Source organism: Biomphalaria glabrata, chromosome 1, assembly GCF_947242115.1.
Source record: "Biomphalaria glabrata chromosome 1, xgBioGlab47.1, whole genome shotgun sequence".
In the NCBI taxonomy this organism is placed as follows: Eukaryota; Metazoa; Mollusca; class Gastropoda; family Planorbidae; genus Biomphalaria; species Biomphalaria glabrata.
In genome coordinates, this window is record NC_074711.1 from 83,652,332 (window position 1) to 83,679,468 (window position 27,137).

Sequence of the window (27,137 nt, forward strand, 5' to 3'; positions counted from 1 at the left end):
ATTTTTTACACATTTGGCTGAGAGGTAAAGCGCTTAAATTGGCTTCCGAGCCGAAGTTCCATGGTTCGAATTATGGTGAAGACTGGGATTTATTTTCTTTGGGCACCACACAGCTCTAATGGGTATCGGACATTAGTTGGGGAAAAGTAAAAGCTGTTAGTCGTTGTGTTGGCCACATGACATCTTCGTTAACCGTGAGCCACAGAAACAGATGACCTTTACATCACCTGCCCTATAGACCACAAGGTCTGAAAGGGGAAACTTTTTTTTTTATTTTACAGGCTTTACATTTCAAACTGCCTAGTTTTGGTCCACACACACACGCTTTCATACAGATGTTCTGTGTTCTTTGTAAAAGAGCATTTAATAATCACACTGCTCTAAGGATAATATCTCACATTCAATCTGATAATTGAATAGATCTAGAGCAGAATTTGATTTAGATCTAGATCTAATGATATCTCACATTCAATCTGATAATTGAATAGATCTAGAGCAGAATTTGATTTAGATCTAGATCGAATAATAATGTCAATGTCTTCGATTCTGAAAATTCAAGATGAGTGAGGTAACGTGTTTCACACGACTATGCAAACCCAGTTGGGACCTGCTTATTTTCTACATCTGATGCAGGAAAAACCGTTGTCCGCCGGGGGTCTATTTAAGTTGACTAATTGGCTAATTAAAAAAAAATTCACGTTTTGTTAGGTACAATAAATATTTTAGCCGTATCTGTGAATCCTGAAGGATTAATTTCCCTTGTTGGTATCAAACAAAAAAAAATAATTACCAGTAATTAATTGACCAATTTGGTTAATTTTTGTTGTATTGATTCATATCTTGTCTATGCCAATAAATAAATGTCCAAAGTTTCAACTTGATCCATTGTAATCCAACAAATACTCCTTCTTCCCTAGTGCTATTAGAGCAGGGAATGGGTTGCCTATGAGCTAGCCAGGAAAACCAGTGACTTAATTGGCAGAATTTAGGTCATGGGTTAACATGCATGACTAAATGCATGACGCGTAGGACGTAATCATCTTCTTTTTTTGAAGTAACGTCTGTAGTAGGCCTATATAAGATAAGACATGTCAAAGTAAAGTGAAACTGGTGTGAACGTTTATTCGTTTGCTATAGTTGTAATGTTTTGTCATGTGTAATGCAAACTGTAAGACAGATTTCCTCATGCATAATAAAGATATTATTGCTTTATTACTATTTAGAAATCTTGATCTATAGTCTATATTTCTATTCTATCACAATATCGGCATACTCCACATACCATATTTAATATGGAGTCCATATAACCAATAATAGAATATGCATCCTCTGTTTGGGACCCCTCAACTCAAGAAAACATTAAGAAACTAGAACAGACACAAAATAGAGCAGTGCGATTCATAACAAACGAATATTCACATTTGACTAGATTAACACCTTTAGTAAAATCACTAAATTTAGAAAGCCTTCAGGACAGAAGGCTCAAAAGTAAAGTAGCAATAATACATAAAACACTGAACCATAATCTTCAAATACAAAAACAAAATTTAATAAAATACTCTGAAAGACACAAAGATAAAGGCACATTCCTCGTCCCATATGCTAGGTCAAATTTGTACAAATACTCCTTCTTCCCTAGTGCTATTAGAGCATGGAATGGGTTGCCTGAGCTAGCCAGGAAAACCAGTGACTTGGCAGAATTTAAGTCATTGGTTAATATGCATGACTAAATGCATGACGCGTAGGACGTAATCATCTTCTTTTTTGAAGTAACGTCTGTATTATATAAGATAAGAAGATAAGATAACCTATGAAAGTCTTGCGATCGCACTGACCTAGATTTTCATACACGTCTATAGGCTTGCCCAACTCCAAAATTAGCAGCAAGCCCACAATGCCCTTAAATATTTAAAAGCGGTAATTTCAAGATGTCTGATTAAACTTAAAGGAGTTCCAGTCAATATTTTCATTTAGTTTATCAGAGTTTATGACAAAATATTCTTTTATGGCTTAACGCAGTGTATTGCAATCATCAATTAGGTTTGTTAAATTCTAATCTGGATTAGATCTAATCTAGATTCTAATTAGATCTAGATCTATCATTCAATGAATCACTTTTTTTAATGAATGATGAATGAGAATGTGGACTGTCACTGTTGTTTCACTCAGTCTCAGTCGTCTCAGTCAGACTACTCTCTTACTCTCTACTCATACTGTCTTTTAACTGTCTACTCATCGCTTCTTTTGTCTCTTTTGAAAGTATTAGTAATGAAAGTCAACGACTCGCGAAACTTTATAAATTTAATCTTACAAACAACTTCGGAAGTCGACGAAACTTTGTCAAAGGTTACAATAAGTGAATAACAATTCTAGATCTAGATCTATTCACACTCACTCAATTTTCAATCACACTAACTAATCACACATGTGACTCAGAGTAGTCAGAGTGAGTGAATCATTGAAATAAATTTCAAGACTTATTTATTAGACTCATTGAATTATCATTATTATGGATGGACAAGACAAGTCTAAATTAATAAGTTTATAATTCTAAGTCTAGAATCTATGGTATGTTAATGTACTATGGTAATTTCCCTCTTTCAAACAAATTAAAATTAAGCGCTGCCGCCACAATTTTTACGTTTGAATTTTTATAGTTCTGTATTCCTAGGAAAAAACTACAAACATCTATATTCTATATATATATAAACTATTTAACTTGTCATCCTTTTGTCAATAAAAATAGCTATCTATATTGTTTTGTTACGGCATGCTACACATAGTTACAATAAAATATGATGTTGAAGAGGGTCAATGAGGTCCAGCACTAACATTAACGAACACCATTCTCTGCTCTGTACACTAATGAACACTATCTGTAGACTAACGAACACTTCATGTTATTGTATTTAAAAATAATATTATCTTCAATTTTTTACATTTTTTATTTAATATCAATTTCTTTTTAAATCAACTAAGACCGACAAATTAGTGTTGCTTTTCCCTCTTTTAATTGGTCCCTTCTCTACTAAACCCTCAACTTTACAAAGAACCATACCTAGACCCCCCAAAAAAAAACAAAAAAAAACTGTGCGACCCCGCGCGTCTAGCCCGCTCACTCCACTCAGTGAATGTGACCTAATTTGGTACCTGATTGATCAATAATTGTCCCTCCCGCTACTTTTTAAAATTCTGATTCTGTGTTGATGATATCATGCTATGTTAAGGTATTTACTTAGCCTTGTCAATCAATAATTAGAGCGCCAAGGAGTGAAAAAAAAAGAGAGAGAAAGAGCAGGATTGTGCACTGATAAAAAGTTTCGTCATAGCTATCAAAAAAGAGGCTCATTTTAAAAAAGATTGTGGGGTGTTCGTTAATGTCAGAAAATAGCAGGTGTTCATTAGAGGGAAATTACTCTAGAGTAGTTTATTTAATGCGGATATTACATGAATTCGGACACTCACTGTTTTTATGGTCATTAAATCTTTATTTTAATATATATCCCCAGCATGCTGTATATAGTGCTTGTCCATTTTCCAATGATTCTGACCTAATTTCCTTCCATTTAGCTGTTTTTTTATGTAAGAAAAAAGAATTTCAAATGTCAGGTTGTTGTGTTTTCCTATGTTACCCGGATGACTTTACCTCTTCCTAGGGTTAAGGCTATATTTTTTGGTTGGCTAAGTCTATGCTAATGAGCCCGCCAATAAATTCTGTTTTTGGAGCTGTTTTATTTTATTCATAAGCCAAATTGTTTGATTCCATACAAAAAAAAATTAATAGGGTGTTTGAATTGAATTACGATTTTCTTACCAAAATTTATTTCAAACAACCAGTTTTGGACATCAATGTTTATGATCTTATAATTATATTTGTTTGTTTTTTGTTGTTTTTTATAGAGAATAAATGGGCAAATGTTTGGAGTGAGCTTGGTACATTGAATGAAGTTAAATGCCTAGATCTAGACCTACTAGATAGATCTAGATTTATATAGAGAGAATATAATAGGGTGTTTGAATTGAATTACGATTTTCTTACCAAAATTTATTTCAAACAGCCAGTTTTGGACATCAATGTTTATGATCTTATAATTATATTTGTTTGTTTTTTGTTGTTTTTTATAGAGAATAAATGGGCAAATGTTTGGAGTGAGCTTGGTACATTGAATGAAGTTAAATGCCTAGATCTAGACCTACTAGATAGATCTAGATTTATATAGAGAGAATATAGAGGATTCAACTATTTAGGCAAGAATAGCTACCCTAACCTGTTCTATACTACAAATGATCATCTGTATTAGAAATTTATTAAATTAATAAACAAAAAACACAAACATTCAACACACATCTAATCATGCAAACATAAAATAAAAGTCTAAAAGTCCGTGTAGAAGTCATTATCCCAGTGACCTAATTTTGGTGGAATAAATATAAGTGTGTTCATATTTTTATTTTTTGTGTTCATATTTATGCATAATTTGAAAACATCTTATAATGATTTCATGTGAAGGGCTATGCCTGGGGATCTTAAAATTAAGTTAATGTTAATATAGAATTAAAATCTGAGTATTGATGCCTAAATATAGAGTATAGAGACTGTCTAAATATGTGGTGTCCGGAATCAAATAATGTGTCAAATTTGTCTCAATTAAATGAACACACATGGCCTCTTTGACCTTAAATATAATAATAAATAGTGCAAATATAAGTAGTTGTCCTTATTCTCCTTAAACTAAATAAGATTTTGTACGTCATTTTCTTTTCTATGTTGAACCATTGTCAAATAATGCGGTGTCAAAGTCAAACTTTGAAATTTTGGCCATTAGGTGTCCGAATAGCATAAAAACTACTCTAGATATTCTAGACTAGAGTAATCTTAAATCTATCTAGATATCTAGACTCTAGACTGTCTTAGTAGGTACTACAACATAAACATTTAAGCTACTTAGATTGCAATCTGATGCATTCAATCTGACAGGAGAAGGCGCAAAGGCAAGAAACTGGCGCCTAAACCAGTAAGCTTTGGGCAAGAGGGGGTTCATAAGCCTTGGTTGGCTACCCATCTAGGAGAAGGAAAACTCTTGAATCCAAACCTCCGCTGCCTTGCGGCTATACCCAAACACGGGAAAAGCTTCAGGAGACAACCTTGGGGAAAAATCAGGAGCTGGTGACCCTTGCAGATTGGGCACACTGTGCTACAGCCTGGCAGAGCCTGCGGCGCTACTTATATCAAACTGTATTGGATATTCTGTTCCTTTGGTCCCATCAGCTTCGTGGAGGGAGTGGGAACTGCTGTGTGGGCAACATCGTTCTGACCATAAACAATGCACAGGCTTTCATCTCACTTGTTTGAGATGAACCATATTTGCTCTACGACTGAAGGATGCCAACATGTTCAGTGTTATGGCACGATTAAGCATTAGTTATTTGTTTCATAGAAGGGAAAGTTTTGACTTAAAGACAATGATGTGACTAGTAAAAACAAGACTAGAGGCTTTTAGGAAAGAAAAAAGCTAAAGTTAACAGACTACTCTTGGTGGAATAGTAAGATTAACCATAAAAAAAAACCCATATATTTAATTTAAAACATAGCACACCTTAAAATCTAAGTAAATTTGTTATTGCATTATAAGTTTTTATGCTTTTTAAACTAGGACTTTATTTAAAAAATAAAACTGAAACTATTGATATTCCTTCCCTTTGTTTTCATCATATTTCAAGTTTGTTAGGTTTTAGGTGAAAAATGAGGTATTTAGTGCTAAATTAATTTTATTGACTGATTCATATTGTCTAACGTTTAAACTATGTCTCCAGTACAGCACTAACAACATGGACACACCTTTTAAACCTGATGGTTTAAAAAAAAGAAAGCTGAAGAAAATTTTGAAAAAGAAACCAACCATCTTAAATTCATCTTTGTCATCAAATGCCTACCAAAAGAAAGTGAAAGCTGCCATCAATGTGAGCTGTAAGTAGAAGTGGGGCTATTTTTGGAATCATTGGGATTTATAATAATAGTTTTACTTGAGAAATAATGTATAAATTTCACTGGTAAAAATGATACAACTAAATAAAAAAAAATATCTCTTAAAACAAATAGAGCATGTGTGGTAAACCACTTGGCTTTGAAATAATGGTTAAGAAATTTGAATCACAGTGAAGTCTGTTTTTTTTTAAAAAGATTTTCATGTCATCCTTGAGTCCCCCAGCTTTAATGGGAAGTAGTCATTAGTTTGGGGAAAGTAAGAGTGGTTGGTAATCTAATTGTTCTTTACATAATAAACTATGTTAAAACTTGACACATACAAAACATAGCATGTATCATTCTTTTTAAAGACATAATAAAAGGAACATATATAATGTGAATAAAACAATTAATGCCAAACAACCATCATGCTAAAACGGCAGCGCCAAAACCTCCTGCTTTCCTTATGATACCCTCCTTAACTGTTGTCTACAGAAACAGATGAGCATTACATTATCTACCCCAATGATTGTAGGGTTTAAAATAGGAACAATACTCAAAGGATACTAACAAGATAAAATAAAATATATATATTAGAATCATAAAACTTGGTACTGCAGGGCAGTCTTATTAATAATTTTAATTTTCTTTGGGAGTCATTTTCAACATAATACTATTTTAGTACAGACAGTTTTTATAGTTTATCTTTTCCTCTCAATCATTCGTTAAAAGTTTGATTTCTTCTTTTTTCCTCTTACAAATAGTGAATTCCACTCGAAATGTTCGCACACTACAGACTAACAATAGATCTTTAGCAAATGGTCTTGAGAGATGGAAGCAAGAATGCCGCATTGCTCAAGACAAATGCAACTATCTTTTGCAAACTAATCATGATCTAAGAGAATATATTTTAGAGTTGGAGAGAAAAATATCATCTTCCCCAAGTTATATCAAAGAAGAAGTGGAAAGGCAATACAAGGTAGTAGTTTGATTCTAATGAGGCTTTGTTATAATGTATTCAATGCTTATCTTTGTTAACATAGTGAAACCTCTATATGTTAGTCTGCTCTAGAGGAAATGTAATCCATTTTAGAGAAGCTAAAAATAACACAAGTCTGAACCTTAATGCTTCCTACAAATTGTCAATGTGTTTTTTTTGTAAAGCAGTGATGGGAATTTTTGAAAATTTTCAGAATTCCGAAAATTTCTCCTGATCCTATTTTCTAGTAAAAAAAAATATCAAAATTTTTCCTAGTTCTAGTTTCTTTAATTTGAATTCTTATTATCTAGATCGCCTAGACTTCAATGGCTGCTTGCCAGCTTTTGAAAAGTTCAGAAAAGCATCACTATCAGATCAGAGTATCATAATTTATAATCACGATGCCCATCTGCTATGCCTAATCACTGTTGATAGGATGGCCCCTAGATTTTTCTAATTTGAACCCTGCTTGCCGACTTCCATGAGTTCAAATGGGATTAGATTTAGACATCTAGATCTATTATGATATCTAGATCTGGTAGACCTAACCGCCATCTGTGTAGATTATATAGATGTATGCCTACTTTACATGACTATACTATAGTATAGTGAGTTACTGAGTGTAAGTCTGATAGAATATAGATCTTATAATAATTTATTGGATCTAGAGATTTAAAAATTTTTCAAAGTCTGTTCCCATCACTGGTAAAGGATTAATTAATAAACTCCATGCTGTTGTTTGTGTTTAAGGGGTATTGATTTCCAATGTGAAATTTTCAGATTTTTCAAAATTTCATGTTGCTTCACATTAAGTGAACAGCTACATTTTACTATCTTGTTCTGTTGTCCTTTTTTGTCAATAATTTTGACTTTAAAATCCTGTGTCTTTAAATAGACTTTTCTTTTTATATGCATAGAGTAGATATATCTTCCAATATTCAACTTATTTTTTTTTTATTTTCTTTTTACTCATGCTATTTTAGAATGTTTACTGATTATATATTTACTATTGATGTCAATCTATTGTTTATACTTATCTTTTCTAACTATTTTCTTCTGGATTATTAATTTGGTTTTAATGTGATTGAAATTTTTGTTAAGCCATACAGTCTTTATACTTTTTCCCCCATTCAGCTTAGGATAAAAAAAATACAAAGTGATGTATGTGACCTTTTTAATGGGCTTCTGGAGAATATTCTTCAAGTAACATCTGACACTTCTGGCTTCTCTGATACATCCTTGCTCAATTTAGACTTGCCTTTCAGGTGAGATATACAGAAGTACAATGGACTATTATTTTAAATTCAACAAAAATCATCTCTACTTCATTATTTTATTATTTTTTTTGTGTGTTTATCTTACAGCCCCTCACGTTTCTCTGGTATCCAGCCGCTTGAAGAAGTAGATGATGAAGTACTGGGGCCTATCTATAAAAGAAATAAACCACTTGATTTGTCTTTAATAAACGAGCAATCCATGCTTTTACCTGCAATGGATGGACTCCAAGAATATGATGCTAGAGAAAAAAGTTAGTTGTTTTTTTTTGTCTTCACAAAGCATCAAAGCTTATGTAAGTTTCATACTTAGACTCCATCACTGTTTGGTAAATAGGGAGGCAAGTTGTAGGTGACTGACAACAGTATCTTCACAGCTGGTGCCCTGTTTTTTTTAGGTCTTCTAAGAAGGTGCTAACAACATTGGTGCAGGGTATTTACTTATATACCAATTAGGGTTGGTTTCTTGTCATGTATCAGGCGTCCTATCAGATTTGATCCTGAACTGTTATTGGGGATTGTGGCCACCCTTGTGCATGTGAAATTATCTTTATGTTCAATGGTTACCATTTCTGTAGCAATGGACATTTCACAGGTTTTGCTTGGCCTATGCTAAATGCTCCTCATCCAGACTTGAACTAGACAAAGCAGAGCACTAAAGTTATACTGTTATTTTTATTATCATTAACACTCTTCTGCAAGAAATATTGAACTTAGTGGCTTGATAATTAGCTTATCTTTCTGGAATATTTATTTGTAACTTTGAGCTTTATTTAGAAAACTAAAATTTGGTGTCTATGTTGTATATGTTTAATTTTTTTAATATTTCAAATTCTTTCTTATACTTGCCATACTAATGAATTGCATATTACATAAATGTGTTCATATTATTTTCTTTTTAGAAATTTAATTACACAATTTTATTTTTCAGGCCAAGAACGAGCTCCATGCACTCAAGAAAAATCTCTCTCAAAGTTACCCCTTCGTATTCCTGTTCAAAGGAAAAGAAAATCTGAGCAAAACAATTTAGAAATAAGGAAGTCTTTAACTCCAGAACTAAGGAAGTCTTTAACTCCAGCTAAGTCTCTAGTTACTTCACCTAAAACTACTCCCAAAACTGACCAATCATCTGATGCCAAAGTACCATCTAAAACTTTGACTCCCAAAGATAGTCCAAAGAATAAGTCAACCTCATTGAAGGCACTGCATGGGAAGAAAAAATCACCAAAATCAAAAATGAAATCAGCTAAGAAAACAGTAAAATCTCTGACTTTGTTAAAATCAAGTCCTAAAATTGATGCACCTATAATTACTAATGAGTTTGCCCTTGTTAATAATCACTTGGAAATGATCAAGAAAATTCAGTTTGCACAGCAGAACAATGATCTTAATGGCCAACTTGGCCCTGGTGTCTTAAGTGTTGTTGCACCTTCTGCTATTGAAACCAATTTCAGTAGTCATGTTAATCCTTCTTTCTCCTATACCAATCATGATTCTGCTGATCAACCTCCAACTGTTGCAAATTGTACAAACATTTCAGTAGTGGATATGGAACTGACTCAGTTGGTCACTGCTGACACTCTTCCAGCAACCACTAGTTTAGTGGAGGTCAGAAAGCCAGACACTGAGGATATCAATGAATCTTCAATTGAAGATGTTAAAAAGGAGAAAACAACACAGGCTGATGATATAAGTCAATCAGAGGAACCAATCATTGATAATTTTGAATGGGTCGATCAGAAATTTCCGGATGCTGTTACACTTAGGAGAGGAAAACCTGGGCAAATCTTATTTGCTGCGTCCAGGAAAGATCCTGATGGTACACGCAAAAATCTTCCAGTGGTTCCACCCACCAAGTCTAGATCTAAGAAAAAAAAGATGAACAACACGTCGGAAAGTTTTTCAGAGTCAGATCCACAAAGTATATTTGATTTTCATGATAAAACTCCCAAAGGTCTTGGAGATGTTAAATCAAAAGATTTATCAATTTTCAATATAACTGGTGACGTGTCCACCACTTCACCATTGCCATCCTTGAATACATTCAAGCAGAGTCAGAGTAGCAAAGAGAAAAATTATTTAGAAACTGTTGCTTTACCCAAAGATGTTCTTTCACTTTTAGGAGATGAGCCAGAATATGAAATGCCTTTGAAATGTAGTCCTAGTCCAGTTAAATCTAAAGTACATCTTAGAACAAGATCTCAGTCACGCAGTAAGAAGCGTAAAGAAGAAAATGCTGAAAACACAGGTCGGTCCTACTCGGAAAGTAGAAAGATCTCTGCTTTATCTCCCGACTCTATCAGTAGATCAAGGAATAGAAAAAGCACGTCTGAGGATATTTCATCTGTTTCTGATCGGGGTAGATCAAGAAGTAGAAAGAGTCCAGTGCTGTGTTCAGAAGATATTCAAATTATTTCTAAGCGTGGTCGATCAAAAAGTAGAAAGAGCCCATTGCTATCTTCAGATGATAATCAGTTTGTTTCTGAACGCAGTCGATCAAAAAGTGGGAAAAGTCTGGTACTTTCTTCAGATGATCAGATTGTTTCTGAGCGTGGTCGATCAAAAGGTAGAAAAAGTCTAGTTCTATCTTCAGTTGATCAAATTTCTTCTGAGCGCGGTCGATCAAAAAGTAGAAAGAGCCCAGCGCTACCGTCTGATGGTATTCAGTCTTTTTCTGAACATGAAAGATCGATGAGTAGAGATAGCCCAATGTTACCTTCTGATATACAATCTTTTTCTAAAGGTGGTAGATCCAAAAGTAAATCCAAAGAGCAAAGTTCTCCAAATTCTGAGATAAGAAATGGGCAATCCAAAAAGTATATATTTTCTAACCATGAAAAAGGAACAGAGGAGCAATATGATGTGGACATTGAAAAGATAGATCAAAATGTTAGCACTATTAATTTAACAAAAAGGATGACATCTTTTCTATCAGATCAGCAGAAGTCCCTGAGATTATCTGTTCAGTCAGCCTGGCACAGTCCCAGACGTATTAGTAAAATAGAATCTTCGACTGCAGAAAACAATGAAGGGCTGCAATGTACACCAAAGAAAGAGCCATGGAAAGAAATTGACATCCATGAGACGGATTCAGAGTTTGAGAAGCCCAAAAAGATTTCTTTAGGTCTTCAGAAAGGTAAAGCAGTAATCAAAGAATTGAAGAAAAGAGAAAGGCGAAAATTCAGCTCCGAGGTGAAGAATCTTGCCAATAACAACAATAATGCAGAGGTTCTTTTACAGGCCAGTGTGAACAAGGAAGATCTTGTGAAAACTGAATCTCAGGAACCTGCCGTCAAAACAAGGTCTAGGACGAATTCTCTAGAAAGTTCCAATAGCTTTGAAGTACTTGCAGAAGTTCATCCCATACCCTCAACTGTTTGTGATGGGATGTCAAAATCTATCAATGGTTTGCATGATACACATCAGAAAGTGCTTAAAAATGTTCCTGTCCCTAAATTTATACAGCAAGAGAGCATTTCAGATGAAATAGAAACAGTGGCTGAGTTCTCTCTTGTAAAAGACAAAAATGTACAAGCATCTAAATTGACCTGCACTCAAAAAAAGCTAGATAAAAACAAATCTGATGAGAGGTTCCATAGCACAAATAAATATTCACCTCACACAAAAAAATCCAAAAAAGAAATTTTAAAACTAATTGGTCCTCAATTGGAAACAAAGTTATTACCTTCACCAATCAGAAGTACAGTTGATACTGTGTCAAGAAGCAACGAAGTTGAATTGGAAGAGGATAGTTTGGTGAGTATGAATATCTAGGAAATGTATATATCTATTTGTCTTTGTAGTGACTGAAATTTCCTGTTAACTCCAGTCACTCCTATACATTTTTTATTTGCATTGTCTTTGAGCTTTTAATAATTTTTTTTTCTCTCTTTAATTTAAATAGAACAGAGATAGCTTTGAAAAGGCTACCAGCCAAATACTTTCTAAAGTTAAAGATTTAAAAACACCCAAAATGACAAAGAATGTTAAAAGTGATAGCCATCAACAAAAGAGCTCTTCTGGGAATGAAAATGCATCTCCTCAAGCCAGCATTATGGTGAAAAAAACAGTCATCCCCCAAAAACCAAAAACTAGTCACCATGCTAAAGTCAACACCAAAACTCTTGGTGATATTGATCCCAACACACAGCATAGTACACATAATAAATCACCTATAACGTCACCTGCTCTAAAAACTAAAAGATCAAATCCAGATCTTACCAACAGGTAAAGTTTTAATTAGTAGTTTTGCTTGTTAAGTTACAATCATATGTAGTTGGCCTAGTACATTGCATCAAGTAGTACCGTTATTTCAAATATTTTCAAGTTTAGTTTGTATCTCTTCCTTGTTTACTGGCAACTAAATATTCTTAGGGTATTTATTTTTCTATAAAACTATTCATTTAATTCTTACTGTCCACTATTATAGTTACAACTTTGAAATCTTAGATAAATCTAAATATAACATTTATATCTCAATGGTAAATTTTTCTTTTGGGATAGTAAAAATATTCTTAGTTCTGTGCTCCTGGAAATGCCCTTAAGTTGAACATGATTGCCATTATTTATTATAGTTTAAAATTGGTTAGCATTGTTATGCCATTATTATATAGTTAGTAAAGTTTCCCTTTCAGACCTTGCGATCTATGGGGCAGATGATAAGGTAATCTGTTCTCTGGCTAACTGTTAACAAGCAGGGTGTAATGTGGCTAGCACAACGACCAACCGCCTTTACTTTCCCCAACTAAAGTGTACCTATTAGAGCTGGGTGGACTCAGGGGCACCGTAAAAATTCTGATATTCAAAATCCCTGTCTTTTCTGAGATTCAAACCCAGGACCCCAGGTTTGAAAGCTGAGCGCTTAACCACTTAGCCACCGCACCCCCGATGCTTTCATCATCGTCAATTAAAAAAGCGACTTGGGTTATACTGTTCACAGCGCTCACCTTTGTACACTGACGCCTGCTCAGGGCGGGAGAATGTTGTCCTTTCAAGAACATGTCCTTTTTGTGTACCCTTGAATTATATAGTTAGATTTTGATAAAAAGGTCATAAAAATAGACTCTTTGTTACAATGTGACCATTAGGTTGAACAATTATTTTCAACTGAAGCCAATTTTTATTTTGTTGACCTATTTTAATAGTGATGTGCCTGAATTGAAAAAAAGGAGAGCAGCCACCAAAGTTCAAAACTATTCTGAGTTTTCATTAAAAGCGTAAGTATTCTTAGTACAATAATTAATAACTAATTTTAATGAAATCCTTTTTTTAGGCCCTCTTGTTTAACTTAAAAGAGAAATGTAATATTATTTTATTAATGAATTTTTTGTCTTTTAGAAAATTGAGAAGAGGAGATCCCATTTCATCTCATTACTGTTCCTCTGAAAACATTGACATCTATAAAGAAAAAATTAGAGGTAAGAAAATCTTCTGTTAAAGTCACATTTTAGGCACACACTGTTGTATTGATTTTCTTGTTTCGGCTGCAAAGATCTTATCCTTTTTTGTTTTGTATCAAGATTTTAAATAAGGATAAGGAAATAACTAGAGCTATAATCGTTTGAAAACATATCTAATTCTGCTATTGTTAATACTACTACTAGTTTGAAAGAGATAACGAAAAACTCAAAATTAATAAACTTAATGTATTTTATTACTAGTACTAGTATTATTCATATTATTTTTGTTTTAAGAGAACAGTATTTACCATAAAGTATCCTGATCCAAACTTTTCTTAATTTAAATGTTTGAAATGATAAAGGTGATACATTTCAGAATACAAAACTATAAAAGTAAAAAAATTAACCAAAAATGTGGAATATTTATTTATCTTGTAAAAAATGCTTGTTAGCTTGGAGCACATCAAATGTATTTATATTCCTGTGTCTTTCTGAGTATTTTATCAGGTTGTGCTTTTTTATTTGTAAGTCACCTTTAAGTGCTTTATGTATAGACTTTACATTATAATAAATGTCCTACAGTGTCTTGAATTGAAGTGATTCTACCAATAGTGTTACTCTTAGTCTTATACTCCCTGTGGTATGCCTCAATGCTCAATTTTGTTTCATTACTTTTCAATATGGGCATGTTATAGTAACATTTCTTTTTTTAAGAAACATTAATTTTAATAATTTTTTTTTTGCAGATTCAGTTTGTGTCATTGATTTATCATGCTTAATTTTTTTCTAAAAAAATTTTTTTTAAATTCTTTTTCTGGGAGTTTTAATTTGATTCTTTTAACAATCTGATTCCTTTTGAAAAATTTCAGTATTTTTTTTTAAATCTATATATTATGCAATAGTCTTCAAATAGTCTTTGATTTAGGACTAATGCTGTTGTATTTGCAGTTGTAGATCATTTATGTAAATTATAAGTATTATAGGACCTAAAAGACTTTGATGAGGTTAGAAGGTCAAAGAATTGTTTATATAACATTACAAAACAAGACCCTAATGTATTGAAATTGTTTTTGTTTTCTATCTGCAGGTAAAACCAAGAAAGCACTACAAAGTACTATGGAGTCTCTACACAATCAGTCCATTCAAGAAGAGAACTAAGAACTAAGCTTTTTATAAAGGGAAGGGGGCTATTAGAGAGGGTGGGTGGGTGAGGTAAGCAAGGCTTCTTGTAAATCTTTTTTTTATATTTTTTAAAAATAAAGTTTCCATTCAACATGGAATTTTATTTTATTATGATGTAACTTTTGTCTCTTCATCTTGTTGAATTGCCAGAAATATAAATCAGTCAATGTTTTGAATTTCTCTTTGAAAAAGATGTAAATACTCTTAAGACTGAGTAAAATGAAAACATTTTCAGTTTTAATTCTATGTTTTTTTTTGTTATATCTGTTGTAAATAATGTGTGTGTATATTCAAATGTTCACAGCTAGAATGCTGTGTGTGTTTGTTCTTTAACTCTTCAGTGTGCAGCATCAGTCTCAAATGAGAGAAATCTTCTCAGAGCATAATAATGCAACAGGTTTCCTTTCTTGTTTACCTTGAAGAACATTAACAAAAAAAAAAACTTCTATGTAATGTATAATTTCAAATGACAGGCTCATGCATGATAAAAAACCTTTTACTTTCAACTAAAATTAAGAATTGTTCAGGAATGAAGTGTGATCGATGCTTGTTTGTGTGTAGTTAACTCTCTCTCTCTCAATAAAGTATTGCAAGTCAAAGTTGAAATTTAATTTATCGAAAAAAGCATTTCTGAGACATTACCTTAAAATTACAGTATTGTTATGTAACTGCTTATAGTTTTGAAGATTAATGAAAATCAATTATAATATAATAGCTTTCATCAGGAGTTGGGGGCTTGTGAAGTTTCTATTTGCCATTATATGGGTTTAACTTTGTTGATTGATGTAATACTTGGCGAGGAAGTGACATGTTTACTCTAGACCATGAGGAATGGATAATTCTAGGAATTCTGTGGACATATTATCAATGATCTCACATGTAGTTAATTTGCCTTTTTACTGTTACATGTGAACTATTTTTTTATTCAGCTATTTTTTTTTTAAAAGCAAATGAGCATGGTCATTGCACTCAAACTCTTGTCAGGAAATTTTTTTAAAAACAAATTTTTGTTATGTTCAGATTCTACCTCAATTTTGGCATCGTTGACATATTTACAGCAAAATATTTTGTAACTTGTAGACCATTTCCTTGTTACACAGCAATAGGATCCAAAGTTTTTGTTACTTCTAAAAAGGCTGTTTCATTAACTCTAAAGTCTCCCCTGTGACTGTTTGCAGTTTGGAAGATAATAATCAAATGATGCAAAATTCATCCATTTTACATTTCTAATTCAAGTAGAAAAAATCATCAGCGCTTTTATTTATTTTCTTTCTCTTCTGTTTTTTTGTTTTTTTAAGATTGGCAATTGTTCACCCATTGTAAGGGTGTCTACTTGTGTGTATTCTCATGTGAATAATGCAGAATAAATACCATGAACAATATCAAATGTCTGTTATTTTTATTACTTATGAAGTAGATGTATTCATTTTTACAAACTTTAAAATAGTTGTCTTGTAAAAAAAATTACTGGTTTAGCTTGACTATAGAAACAAGCCTGGGAATAGATAAGTTTGAAACAAGAACATTGAGAACAATTTTCACATAGGTACTTACAATTCATACAATTCAATCTATTTTAAAAATATCATCATTTAATTAGAGAGGGTTTGATATACAAGCAGTTATATATATATATATATGTGTATATTATATACATGAAGTTGAACTTTCAAGGTTTGGCAGAAAGATGATGTAATGGCTTACCTGCAATACATGCTGTTAAGAAACTAGCACAGTGGCCTACTACCATGGAGCGAAACACATATTTGAAGACAACAGTTTTTCTATGTGGAACTAGAACTAGGTAGCATCCCATGATGACCCCTACACTAATGAAATTAGCAAAGCCACACAGAGCATATGTGGTGATTACTTCAGAACGTGCCTACACAAGAGAAAATATATCCTTAGAAAAGTTTGTTGAATCGAAAAATTATTAACATTTGTTTTGAATAGCTCTTCACCAGAACATTTCTAATTTAGTGGTTTTAATAAATAGTGTTTTTGTTTGGGTGAGATTCCTAGATCGAGACCATTTGTTATAGAAGGCCTAAACACTGATCTGCAACGTCATAAACTGTAGGCAACTTAGACCAATAGCTCGTCACATCATACAGACTTGTGACGTGGCAACAAGCTATGGTTCTAAACTGCCGACAGGTTTGACGATGCAGGTCAGTGTTCAGGCCTTATATAACGATTGGTCTTTCTTAGATGCAGAAGAAAATGACTTTTTTAAAAATTTTATTACATGGCCCACTGAACAAACATAATTACAACTCAGGAAGGAATTGACAGGTAGAAGAGAGGGACATGCTTGACAATAATTAACTCCACTACAGACATGGTTTTATTATTGCTGTAGTAAAGAAAGTTCTGAGGCAAAAATCACAAGATGCATCAATTTGACAAGCTTGTCTTTGTTTTACTTAGTCTTTAGACCCAAAGACTAAAAAAACAAAGATTTACTGCTGAATGAGTGTATAGAAAATACAATAAACATGCATAAATGTAACCCTGCCTGACCAAATAAAAAAAAAGCACGTTTGAGCCACAAAGCCTTCATCAGATAAAAAATATAGAAGACAAACAACACAAAATAGCTTTAAGTTAACTTATCTGTCTGATGTTGTTCTCTATTGAGACAGAAAGGAAATGAGATACGCTGGTGTAAAAGCGCTGGAAATCGGAATGGGGTGGTGATGTCAGGCAAAGATAAATGGGAAAAGGGTGGAGGGTTAGTCTTCATCTCATTTTAAATAATATTTTGTTGGTTGTCTATCCCGTGAGGTTGGAGGGCACCTGACATGTAAATAAGTTTGTTTTCCATCTGACAGATAAGTTAACTTAAAAGCTATTTTGCGTTAATTGTCTGTCTTCTTTTTTGTTTGTTTTGTAGCTGATGAAGGCCTTGTGGCCCAAACATCCTTTGTTTTACTTGGTCCGGCAGGGTTACATGTATGCATGTTTATTGAAAATAACATGGAAAGAAAGAGTGTGCAATACTGAGACCCTTGCGAGAACGGGCCTTACCAGCATCTTTAAACTCCTCAGGCAACGCCACCTGCACTGCTAGGACATGTTCACTGGATGGAGGACAATCACATCCCAAAAATCATTCTGTACAGACAACTCGCATCTGGCTCAATAACTACTGGTCGCCCTCACCTCCGCTATGTGGATGTGATATAACGGGATTTAAAATCAGTGAACATTAATACTGACCATTAGGAAAACATAACCCTAGACCGCACTAGCTGGAGAGAGACTGTGACCAAGAAAGCTATGGACAGCTCAAAAACATGGGCCTCAGCTCTTGAAGAAAAGCGAAGGCCACCTTGACATGCAATATATGTGGACGTGAGTGTCTCTCCAAAATAGGGCTGCACAGCCATATGAAAAAGTGTTTGAGATGAACCATAGTCATTCTATGACTGAAGGAGGCCAATAATTGTATATTCTTTATACCCAATATGTAAGTTTGAAAAAAAAAATCCCACAAAGTCCAACTCACTGACAAAAAGCCTTCTGTAAGTGTAATATTCCAGGTAGGTAGATGAACGTTCTCAAATGTGTCACTCCAATACCAGTCTGTGTAGTTGTGATTGATGTAGTCCTCAAACTTCAAACGATTCTTTCTAAAATCCCCAAGCTTAGCATAGGCGACTAGTTCATTGATAAAAACTTTAATGCCTAGCAGTTCTGCAACTCTGTGACCATCACTTGGATCCACGCCTAAGGATAATGCCAGTGGATAAAAGAGATAGGAGCATATCCACTGTTGATGAAACAAAATTTTAAAATAATACAGATTAAAATTTTTGTTTTCTTAAATCAAGTTTGCTGTTAATTAACATTTGCACATGATTTATTTTTAATTTTATATGCTGTAATCAAATTTTATTCTGTTTTTATCACTACAAGTTTTCTTTCTAAAAAAAAAAAATCTTCAAAATGTAAAAATGAGTTCTTAAGACAAGGATGTTACAAGAAAGTAAGATCTCGATACTAGAGATGTCAAAGTTGTACATATCTTGCTTGTGGATAATAAAAGGTTATAGCCTCAGTTCTGCACATAACAATGGGCCACATACTATTAGTTGTTAAATCTTTTTAAAGTACTAATATCTTATAATTGTAAGATTTGTCTACTAAACAGGTTACAAATAGTATTTTAACTTTTGCCATGTGCACATGATTGTGTGTAACTGATTTCAACTTTTGGTTAAAAATCTTGCACTGTAAATTAGGTTATTACCACTTCATAGTCTTACATAATAGGACATCAGATATATAGAACTAGTATTGTATCAAACTATTCCAATGTGGTTAATTCCTTAAAAATTTTAAACATGGCAAATCATAAAGATTTTATAATACTGTTCTTTGACTTGTATATAGTTTTTTTTATATACTTTATTGATTTTATGTTATATTTAATAAATATTACAAATGTGAGCCATATTTTGTTACTATGTAATTATGAAACAAAGAATTATATTACTAGATCTAGTTACCTGTAAAGTAAAATTCTGAATGTTCACCAATTCTCCAAGCCATCTCAATGTTGCATTGATCATGTCCATGAAGCTGACTACAGCAGTAACATTGGCCAGTATGGAGCCAGCAAGTGTAAATGATGAAACAGCACCACTAGAAAAAGCATCCATCACACTGCGATACCTAGAGGAAAATAATATTACAACTTTAAACAAATATTACAAACAAAATGCATTGAGATTTCTGTTGAATCAAAAATGTTAAATACCGGTATTTTGTTTCTTAAAAAAATGTATTTATTTTTAAATGCAAGAACCTTTTAACAGGAATCATTGCTTCAGTCCTTTTAATAACATCTGTCTTGTTGGATCTTTCTGGAACAGCTAACTTAGCAACAGCAAGTGCAGCAGGAGCTGACATGACAGATGCTGCCAGTAGATGGTCTGCTGAAATCTTAATGAGAAAGTGTTTTCAAATGAGCAGAACTGAAATGAATGATTCATACATTTTAACACGTTTGTTTTTTTCTAATGAAAGACACATTAGAAAATGATTGCAAGAAAATGCAAAAAAAAAAGCAAAAACAAACTCTAAATAACAGGATGAGCCTTTTAGTGGTAAAATTGGCAAGATTCGAATGATATATGAATATTATGATGTATTATAAAACATGTATTTAAATGATCTAAGAGACATGGTCATTTATAATTGAAAAAAAATGAAAGTGGCTATAACAAATGCAACCAACATTCTATCATTCACAAATCAACTCACCCCAAAGGAAATATAAAGTCCAATGATACTTCCAGTCACGGTAGACATTGCATTAGCCATTAGACAGTGGAGTTCTGATTCTGTGACATGTTTTAGATAAGGACGTATGACCATCAGAGAGTCTATCTGTAAAATGTCATGAAACTATAAGATCCATTTCCTTATTTATGAAACCTATGTAATGTATAGTAAAAGTGAAGCAAATAAAGTCACTTTTTCACGATAAGCACTCTCAACTGGTTAGTTTGTCTCTATCATCTCATTCAACATCGCTTTACTTCAGTTCTATCTTCGACCATAACCCTCTCCCCCCTATACAGTAAGGGAGGGAGGAGGGAATTGAATTGCAGTAAAAACTATACTCTCCTGTAAAATATTTATGATTTAAGCTCAAAATTGCAGGTACAATATTTGCCCTGCAAATGAGAAATATAAATATATTTTTTAACATAAGCTCCCAATCATTACTTACTAAATACACAAAGTCATTTATTATAGTTGACCTTGTGAACTTTCAAACAGACCTTTATAGATAGAATAAATTATAATTTAAGTCTAGCCCTGTGAGGTGGAAACATTTTTTTATCAGAGTGATTTCATAAGGTTCAATAATATAATGATGTTTAACTATAGGCTTACAAAGCCTACATTCCCTTAGCAGAATTTGATATACTATTTATGTAATGAATGAGATTCAACAAAAGATAGAACTTACAGGCCCCATGAAGATATTTGCAGAAGCATTCAAAGATTCAGCAGGTGATGCTCCAGTACAAAATGCTAGAAACCTTCCCAGAATTCTTAGCAAAGAATGGAGAACTCCCAAGTGTTCCAATATTGACAATATTGCAATAACAAAAGCAATAAGTGGAATCAACTGTAAATATATATTTTAAATTAGATGCACATGAAGTTTGTGTTCCATATGTTAAAATCTTAGCACTAATTATGATCTGCATAAGTTCTGGATACAGTTTTAAAAGAATTTTCTGTAATTTATAAAAAAGCATACATAAGACCACCATGTTTAATGGCGGACACTTAAGAATTATCAAAAGTCTTTTAATCCTACAAATTGCTTTTTTCTCTTTAACAGAAATATCTTGATTACAATGGCTCTAAGAGCCTCTAAGGCAATTTAAAAAAAAAAAAAAAAAAAAAAAAAAAAGCTAATAATAAAAAAAAATAAAAGGAATTATAGTCTTATTAAAATACTGTGAATCTTAAAAAAGGTTGGAAACATTTTACATATTACTTACATGGAACACAAAACCTTCATTTGTATATAGAGAGCCAAATAAAAACTTTCCTCCTGCTTTGGAAAACTGGACCATCAATTTGACCACATCTCCACACCAGACGAACATTTCTCTAATGCCCTGAAGTCGCAGTATTGCAAGTGCAAAGACATACTGTAGAAATAGACCCAAGAGAACAGGCTGCCACGATATCTGAAAAGGAAAACTCTCTTTTTTGAAATTCAATGTGCAATTACTTAAAGAATTTGAAAAACTCTGGGAAAGAAGGGTTAAATTATTAAATGTAAGAGAATAATTTTGTCTTCAGTTTATTAGTACTAATGTTAAAGCAAAATTACAAGTATGAGTTTATAGAGATTTTGAAACAGTTAAATACTGCTCTCGAATGGTATAAAAAAGTTTTTTTGATTTGATATATATATATGGCCTGTGCATTAAAGAATGCACATTAAAAACTTGTTTTTTTCAAATCAAAAGATAAATATAGCTTGTGTTTATTTAAATATAATTAATAGTTGTTTATATATTTAGAATAATGGGTGAGTTTCCCCAGTGTGCTCAGCCTTTGGCCTTGCCTCTAACCCAAGTGTCTTAGGATAAAGCCGTAAATAATAGGAATGCAACAAGTTACATCTGCTTGGATCCTTCCCAGACAGAACATCAATTCAGATAGGCAGATGGAAGTTCCAATAGTCTTCGACTCTATTTTTAGAACAATTATAAAGAAGTTTTTGTATTTTAGAAAAACAACAGCATTAGGACTTTGACAAAAGTAATATGTGATGTGATATTAAATCTAGGTCACACTTGCCTTATGTGGATGTGTTGATGTTAGGAAGAAAATAGTCAAAATGGCAACAATTCCTGTGACAGAGATTAAACTCTTTGGTTGCACAAGAACTACTTCGGTTACTAAAGTAACACATGTGATGATCACACAAGCCAGATATATAAAACTGTGGACATAAAGATTAAGTCATTTCAACAGGATTTGCAGTTCTACATGTGCTAGTCTAAATTGAATATCGAAAGTCAAAATATGTTCACTTTTATAATTAAAAAAAAGTATATATGTTAAACAAATTATACTACGTCAAATAAAAAACAAACAAAATAAAAAAAAAAAACTTTATAAACAAAAGCTTATCTAAAGGGGAAGAACTCCATCATAAAAATAGATCTTCCAATAATATACAAGCTATTTTCCTTATTCAATATCATGCAAAATAATTAATGACCAATAATTAATTGACTTATTGAGTATTTTTGTTTATTGATTCAATTTTTGATAGGTACAATAAATAACTAAATGCGTGAGGGGAAAATAGAATACAAAATTAATTAAGGAGACTAAACCCAACAAATTTAGCCATACCTGTGAATAATAAAGTATTAGTTTCCCTTGTAGCTATTCAATGCAATAATGCGTTAAAAGTAATTAATTGTCTAATTGGTTACTTTTTTTTTTAATTCATTCATGTCTTGTCAATGTATAACTGTACAAAGTTTCAGCTTGATCCAAGAATGGTTTAGGAGAATTGTACAAATGTTTTACCAGACAGGCTAAAAGAGTGAGTAAGTTTTGTAAAAAGACTTTATGGCAATCTTTGGGATCATAGAAAATGAGTCACTGTTCATCTTTGGCCATGAGGAAGGGGCTTATTCATTTTATTTATTACTAGGTCATGTAGAGTTAATAACATTTTTAATAAGGTTTCGATGTAAAGTGAGGCAGTCCAATGACTTTTAAGAAGGTAAATTTACAAGTTTGGGCTAAGGCTAATGAAAATTATTTAAGAATACCAGAAAATATGTAAAGGAGCAAAATACCTATAAAAATGTTTTTTTTTTTTTTTTTTTTTTTTTTTTTAAACAAAGCTTAAGGGAAAGAACTCTGCACTTACAAATATAATTCTCAATAATATAGACTTCTATGAAGATAAATTTACAAGTTTGGGCTAAGGCTATCGAAAATTATTTAAGGATACCAGAAAATATACGAAGGAAAGGAGCAAAATACCTATTAAAAAATGTTATTTAAAAAAACAACAACAAAGCTTAAGGGAAAGAACTCTGCACTTACCACTATAAGTCTCGATAATTTAGAAGTTATTTCCCTTAGTTGATATCAACCAATAATTAATTTGTTGAGTGGTTATTTTTTAAATTGTTGCATGCTTTGTTAGTTACAAACAAAATAATTGTTTAAAGTTTCAACTTGATCTAACAATGGGTGAGGGAGAAATAGCGGTTTCATCATCTAAGTGGACGAAACTCCATATATTAAACTGTATATGTAAAAACTGGAGAATTAATTTCCCTTGTTGGTATCAAACAAAATAATTAATTGACTAATTGGCTAATTTAAAAAAAAAAATAATGTCTTGCCTATGCCAATGAATAGTTGTATCTAGTTTCAGCTTGATCAGAGAATGGGTGTGGGACAATAACGTGTACAAACTTGCCAAACAAAACAAGTACAGACAACATTTAGATGTTGAAAAAGAATTAGCAAATACACTGACAACATTTAGATCTTCAAAAAAGAATTAATATTTCTGCTATGCGAGCATAGCTCGATTAGCTAACGGTCACCTCTTCCTGCAAAACATTTTCCAGTAAAAGTTTTCTTTATTGTTGAACATGCGGAAGCACATTCGGGTATCTGGATCTATCTAATGTTCATTATTTTACAAATAATGTGGTCTATAGCAAAATAATTTAAAAAAAAAACAATCTTTGATTAGCAATTTATTGTCGTCTGCATAAAGATATCATCCCCTCACTTCGCACACCCATAGTGACACGCTCGATCAGTTAAGTTCACCGGGCTATTTATAGATGTCTAATAAACTTGATCTCGGATAAATGACTCAAAATATGCAAAATGTTCGACATCGAAAAAGACATTAGTACCTGTAGTGAGTAAATTTTTCAGGCTAGCAAGTTACAGAATTTACATGTACGCAATAGAGGAACTAGATCTAAAAGGAGCGATCGTTAGGTAATTAGTTTGATGTGTGTATGTGTGTGTATATTTATCTTTATAATAGATCTAGATCTATATATAATATACTCTTTAAAAAAAATGAGGCGTGAAAGGACCAGAACTCCATTGGCTCTCTTCCCCTGCAGTAGAATGAAGCAGTTATCTAACCTTAAAAAAATACTACACTTGTTGTGTGCAATTACTTAACAAATAAAACGCATAGATCTACTTACACTCGAGAATGCCTAACAAGCGCAGGGTGTCTGCCTAGAAACAAACTGAATCTGTCTATTGGGTCAAACCTGGAAAGTCCCTTCATCAATAAAACCAGAAAAAGTATGCTGGTAATAACAATAAGTCCGGTAACTCTATTCTCCCCGTGATGAAGATACAGAGCATACGTGAAATAACTCAAATAAAGACAGAGAACTATGAAATAAAAAGCGTTTTTCAACACACGGCTACACTTCCCACAAGAGGCGATAACTTTAGTCCTGAGCAGATACAATTTTGTAATACATCTGTGATCATTCTCCTCATCTTCTTCAAAACACTCGTCACTGGTGTTTACATCGGTGTGCTCTCTTTCCTCCGCACCTGCTTTATTAGAAAAAGACACAAATTCTATTTCCACGGCAGCTGTTTCCTGATTGTTATCCATTGTCAATATCTTTATTTCATTACATTTATCTTCTAAAACATTTTACCCTTTCCAAATTTTTCTTTCTGTCATCAATCTTTCTATCTCAAATGAAGATCGAGTAGTTAGACAAACAATGTCATTGTCAGAGATATGTTATCAATTTAATTAGTTATGCATACATTGGTGTAACGAATCGGGAACCATTAGTAGGTCTACATACTTAGAATGGTTCTGTCCTCTCTAGGTGTTGTATTTAATAACTTAATTGTTAATTAACATGCAAGAAAGCTTTGGCCGGGTAGATGCAAACACGGTTAGAAACAGGCTCAAAGATCTCGAGAAGATATATGGGAACACTGAACTTAACTTACAAATACAAAAAAACACAAGCCAATGAAGAAGATGCAAAAATAAATTCAAATTCTTATTCCTCATGCTAGGGCAAATTCGTAAAAACGCACCTTCTTCCTTAGTACCATTAGCCAATAGAATAGAACAGGTTGCCTGAATCAGCCATGAAAACCAATGACTTAGCAGAGTTTAAGTCTCTAATTAACATGCACGACTAGATTAAAACATGGATACGGGTAGGACGTAGTGAAGGAACGTCTGTAATTTATAAGATAATTACTCAGTGTAATTTGTTTAAAAAAAAAAGAACAATAGTTTAATAAATATAACATTGTTAGCAAACATGTAAGCTCAAGTCGCTATGAGAACATAGCATAAAAAAAAACGAAACATAAGCGTTAAAAATGCAAACTAATCTATAGCCCAACGGTTTAACTCTTTCTCTCCGTAATTATTTACCACATTCTTGTGGAATCAACGCTGGTATTGTCGGTTAGGAGAGAAGGAGTTAAAGAAGCCTTGATGTAGTGAAGCATGTGGGTTGTTTGAGCTCAATGGGGAGCGAGTGTCAAACCCTAAGCCACAGTACTGAGAAGGCTGGCAAACCGTAAGCTTTGTGGGAAAACGTGGCTTAACTTAAAACGTTGAGCCAATGAATAGCATGGCCTCATCGAAGGGCATTCGCAACAAGGGCATCTGTACAATAAGATTCTTAGCAAAGATTGGGGGAGTGAGAACTGTGATAAGATCATGAGAGTGCTGGACTGTCGTTCGAACTTATCGATAGTTCCGGTTTCAAACCCTGCCCGCTCCCATCCCCGTCGTCTTGCGGAAGGTTTGGACTAGGAAGTAAATTATCTTCAACTCTGAAGGAACATCCGAAACAAGTAAAACATTTTACAACCACTTCGGCCGTGACGGTGTCCGCAATATAACGGCATTTTGAAGAACAGTGATGGATTGTGACCAGGCAGCTTTTACGAGAACCGCTATAGCGCATCGACCCCCAGAGCTCTGAATATAACTCGGTGACACTTTTTCACTCTTTAGAATAAAAACTAATTCCGAAGATCGAATATAAATTAAAAGTTGATTAGTTTTACAAAGGAAAACCCAGAATTTAAGTCATTAGTTAAAATGCATGACGCGTAGGACGTAATCATCTTCTTTTTTTGAAGTAACGTCTGTTTTATATAAGATAAGATAAACGTCCATTGAAAAAAAAAAAGACATCTTCACAACTTTAAAAAGTAAAGCACTAAAGCACTAAAAACTGCAACCAAAAACACAACAATGCTCTAAAACAGTAGAAGAAAAACACTGTAGTGCCTGCTGGTAAAGCAACACAACTTTATTGTTATCAATTTAAATTATGTATGCACAAAGTGACGTAACGAATTGGGAATCATTATTTAGTGAGATTACCTGCTCAGTATGGTTTGTTTGCTATGTAATTGCCATTACATACTCATAGATTTATTGGAAAATACTATAAGTAATTTGAAAAATGCAGATAAAAAGGTGAAATGCAACCTGTTTTTTTTTAATGAAATATATCATATTTGTTAAGTTCGTTGTTTTTTTGTTGTTGTTGTTGTTTTTTGCTGTTATTTAAAAATAGAAATGGTATGTCCAACTTATAGGCCTATCTTATATTTAACTATATCTTTTTTTTCACATTTCTGTTCTTCTGTTTAACTTTATCCCCCCCCTCTCTCTCTCTCTCTCTCTTTCTCTCTCTCTCTTACATACATTTTAGTCTTTTGTAATTCTCCTTTCTCTTCTCATTATATTTTCTTTCACTCTGTTCTTTTCCCCCACC

The 27,137-nt window shown here is 32.9% G+C and overlaps 2 protein-coding genes across 9 annotated transcripts; one reads left to right on the forward strand and one right to left on the reverse strand.

Annotated features, from left to right (window-relative positions):
* Window positions 1-1,904: 1,904 nt before the first annotated feature.
* Window positions 1,905-16,186, forward strand: LOC106054605 (serine/arginine repetitive matrix protein 2-like). Of its 2 annotated transcripts, none has more exons than XM_056018224.1 (10): window positions 1,905-2,040; window positions 5,815-5,968; window positions 6,730-6,944; window positions 8,079-8,209; window positions 8,309-8,472; window positions 9,150-11,974; window positions 12,123-12,445; window positions 13,363-13,434; window positions 13,556-13,635; window positions 14,705-16,186. In XM_056018224.1, exons 2-10 carry the CDS (start codon window positions 5,830-5,832, stop codon window positions 14,773-14,775), a joined length of 4,020 nt encoding a protein of 1,339 aa, XP_055874199.1. In that variant the 5' UTR covers window positions 1,905-2,040; window positions 5,815-5,829; the 3' UTR covers window positions 14,776-16,186. The 2 variants fall into 2 exon arrangements, with proteins under 2 accessions (XP_055874199.1, XP_055874197.1); XM_056018222.1 differs by having other exon boundaries at window positions 1,912-2,040; window positions 5,820-5,968.
* LOC106054583 (sodium/nucleoside cotransporter 1-like) lies at window positions 14,873-26,665 on the reverse strand. Of its 7 annotated transcripts, none has more exons than XM_056018225.1 (11): window positions 26,558-26,665; window positions 24,555-25,330; window positions 22,144-22,288; window positions 21,333-21,524; window positions 20,789-20,950; window positions 20,074-20,199; window positions 19,616-19,752; window positions 19,317-19,482; window positions 18,314-18,577; window positions 16,504-16,684; window positions 14,873-16,294 (listed from the first exon to the last, which is right to left on the reverse strand). In XM_056018225.1, exons 2-11 carry the CDS (start codon window positions 24,980-24,982, stop codon window positions 16,281-16,283), a joined length of 1,815 nt encoding a protein of 604 aa, XP_055874200.1. In that variant the 5' UTR covers window positions 24,983-25,330; window positions 26,558-26,665; the 3' UTR covers window positions 14,873-16,280. The 7 variants fall into 7 exon arrangements, with proteins under 7 accessions (XP_055874200.1, XP_055874205.1, XP_055874203.1 ...); XM_056018230.1 differs by having other exon boundaries at window positions 25,029-25,330; window positions 26,558-26,664; XM_056018228.1 differs by having other exon boundaries at window positions 24,555-25,062; window positions 26,558-26,624.
* Between the last annotated feature and the right edge of the window lie 472 nt (window positions 26,666-27,137).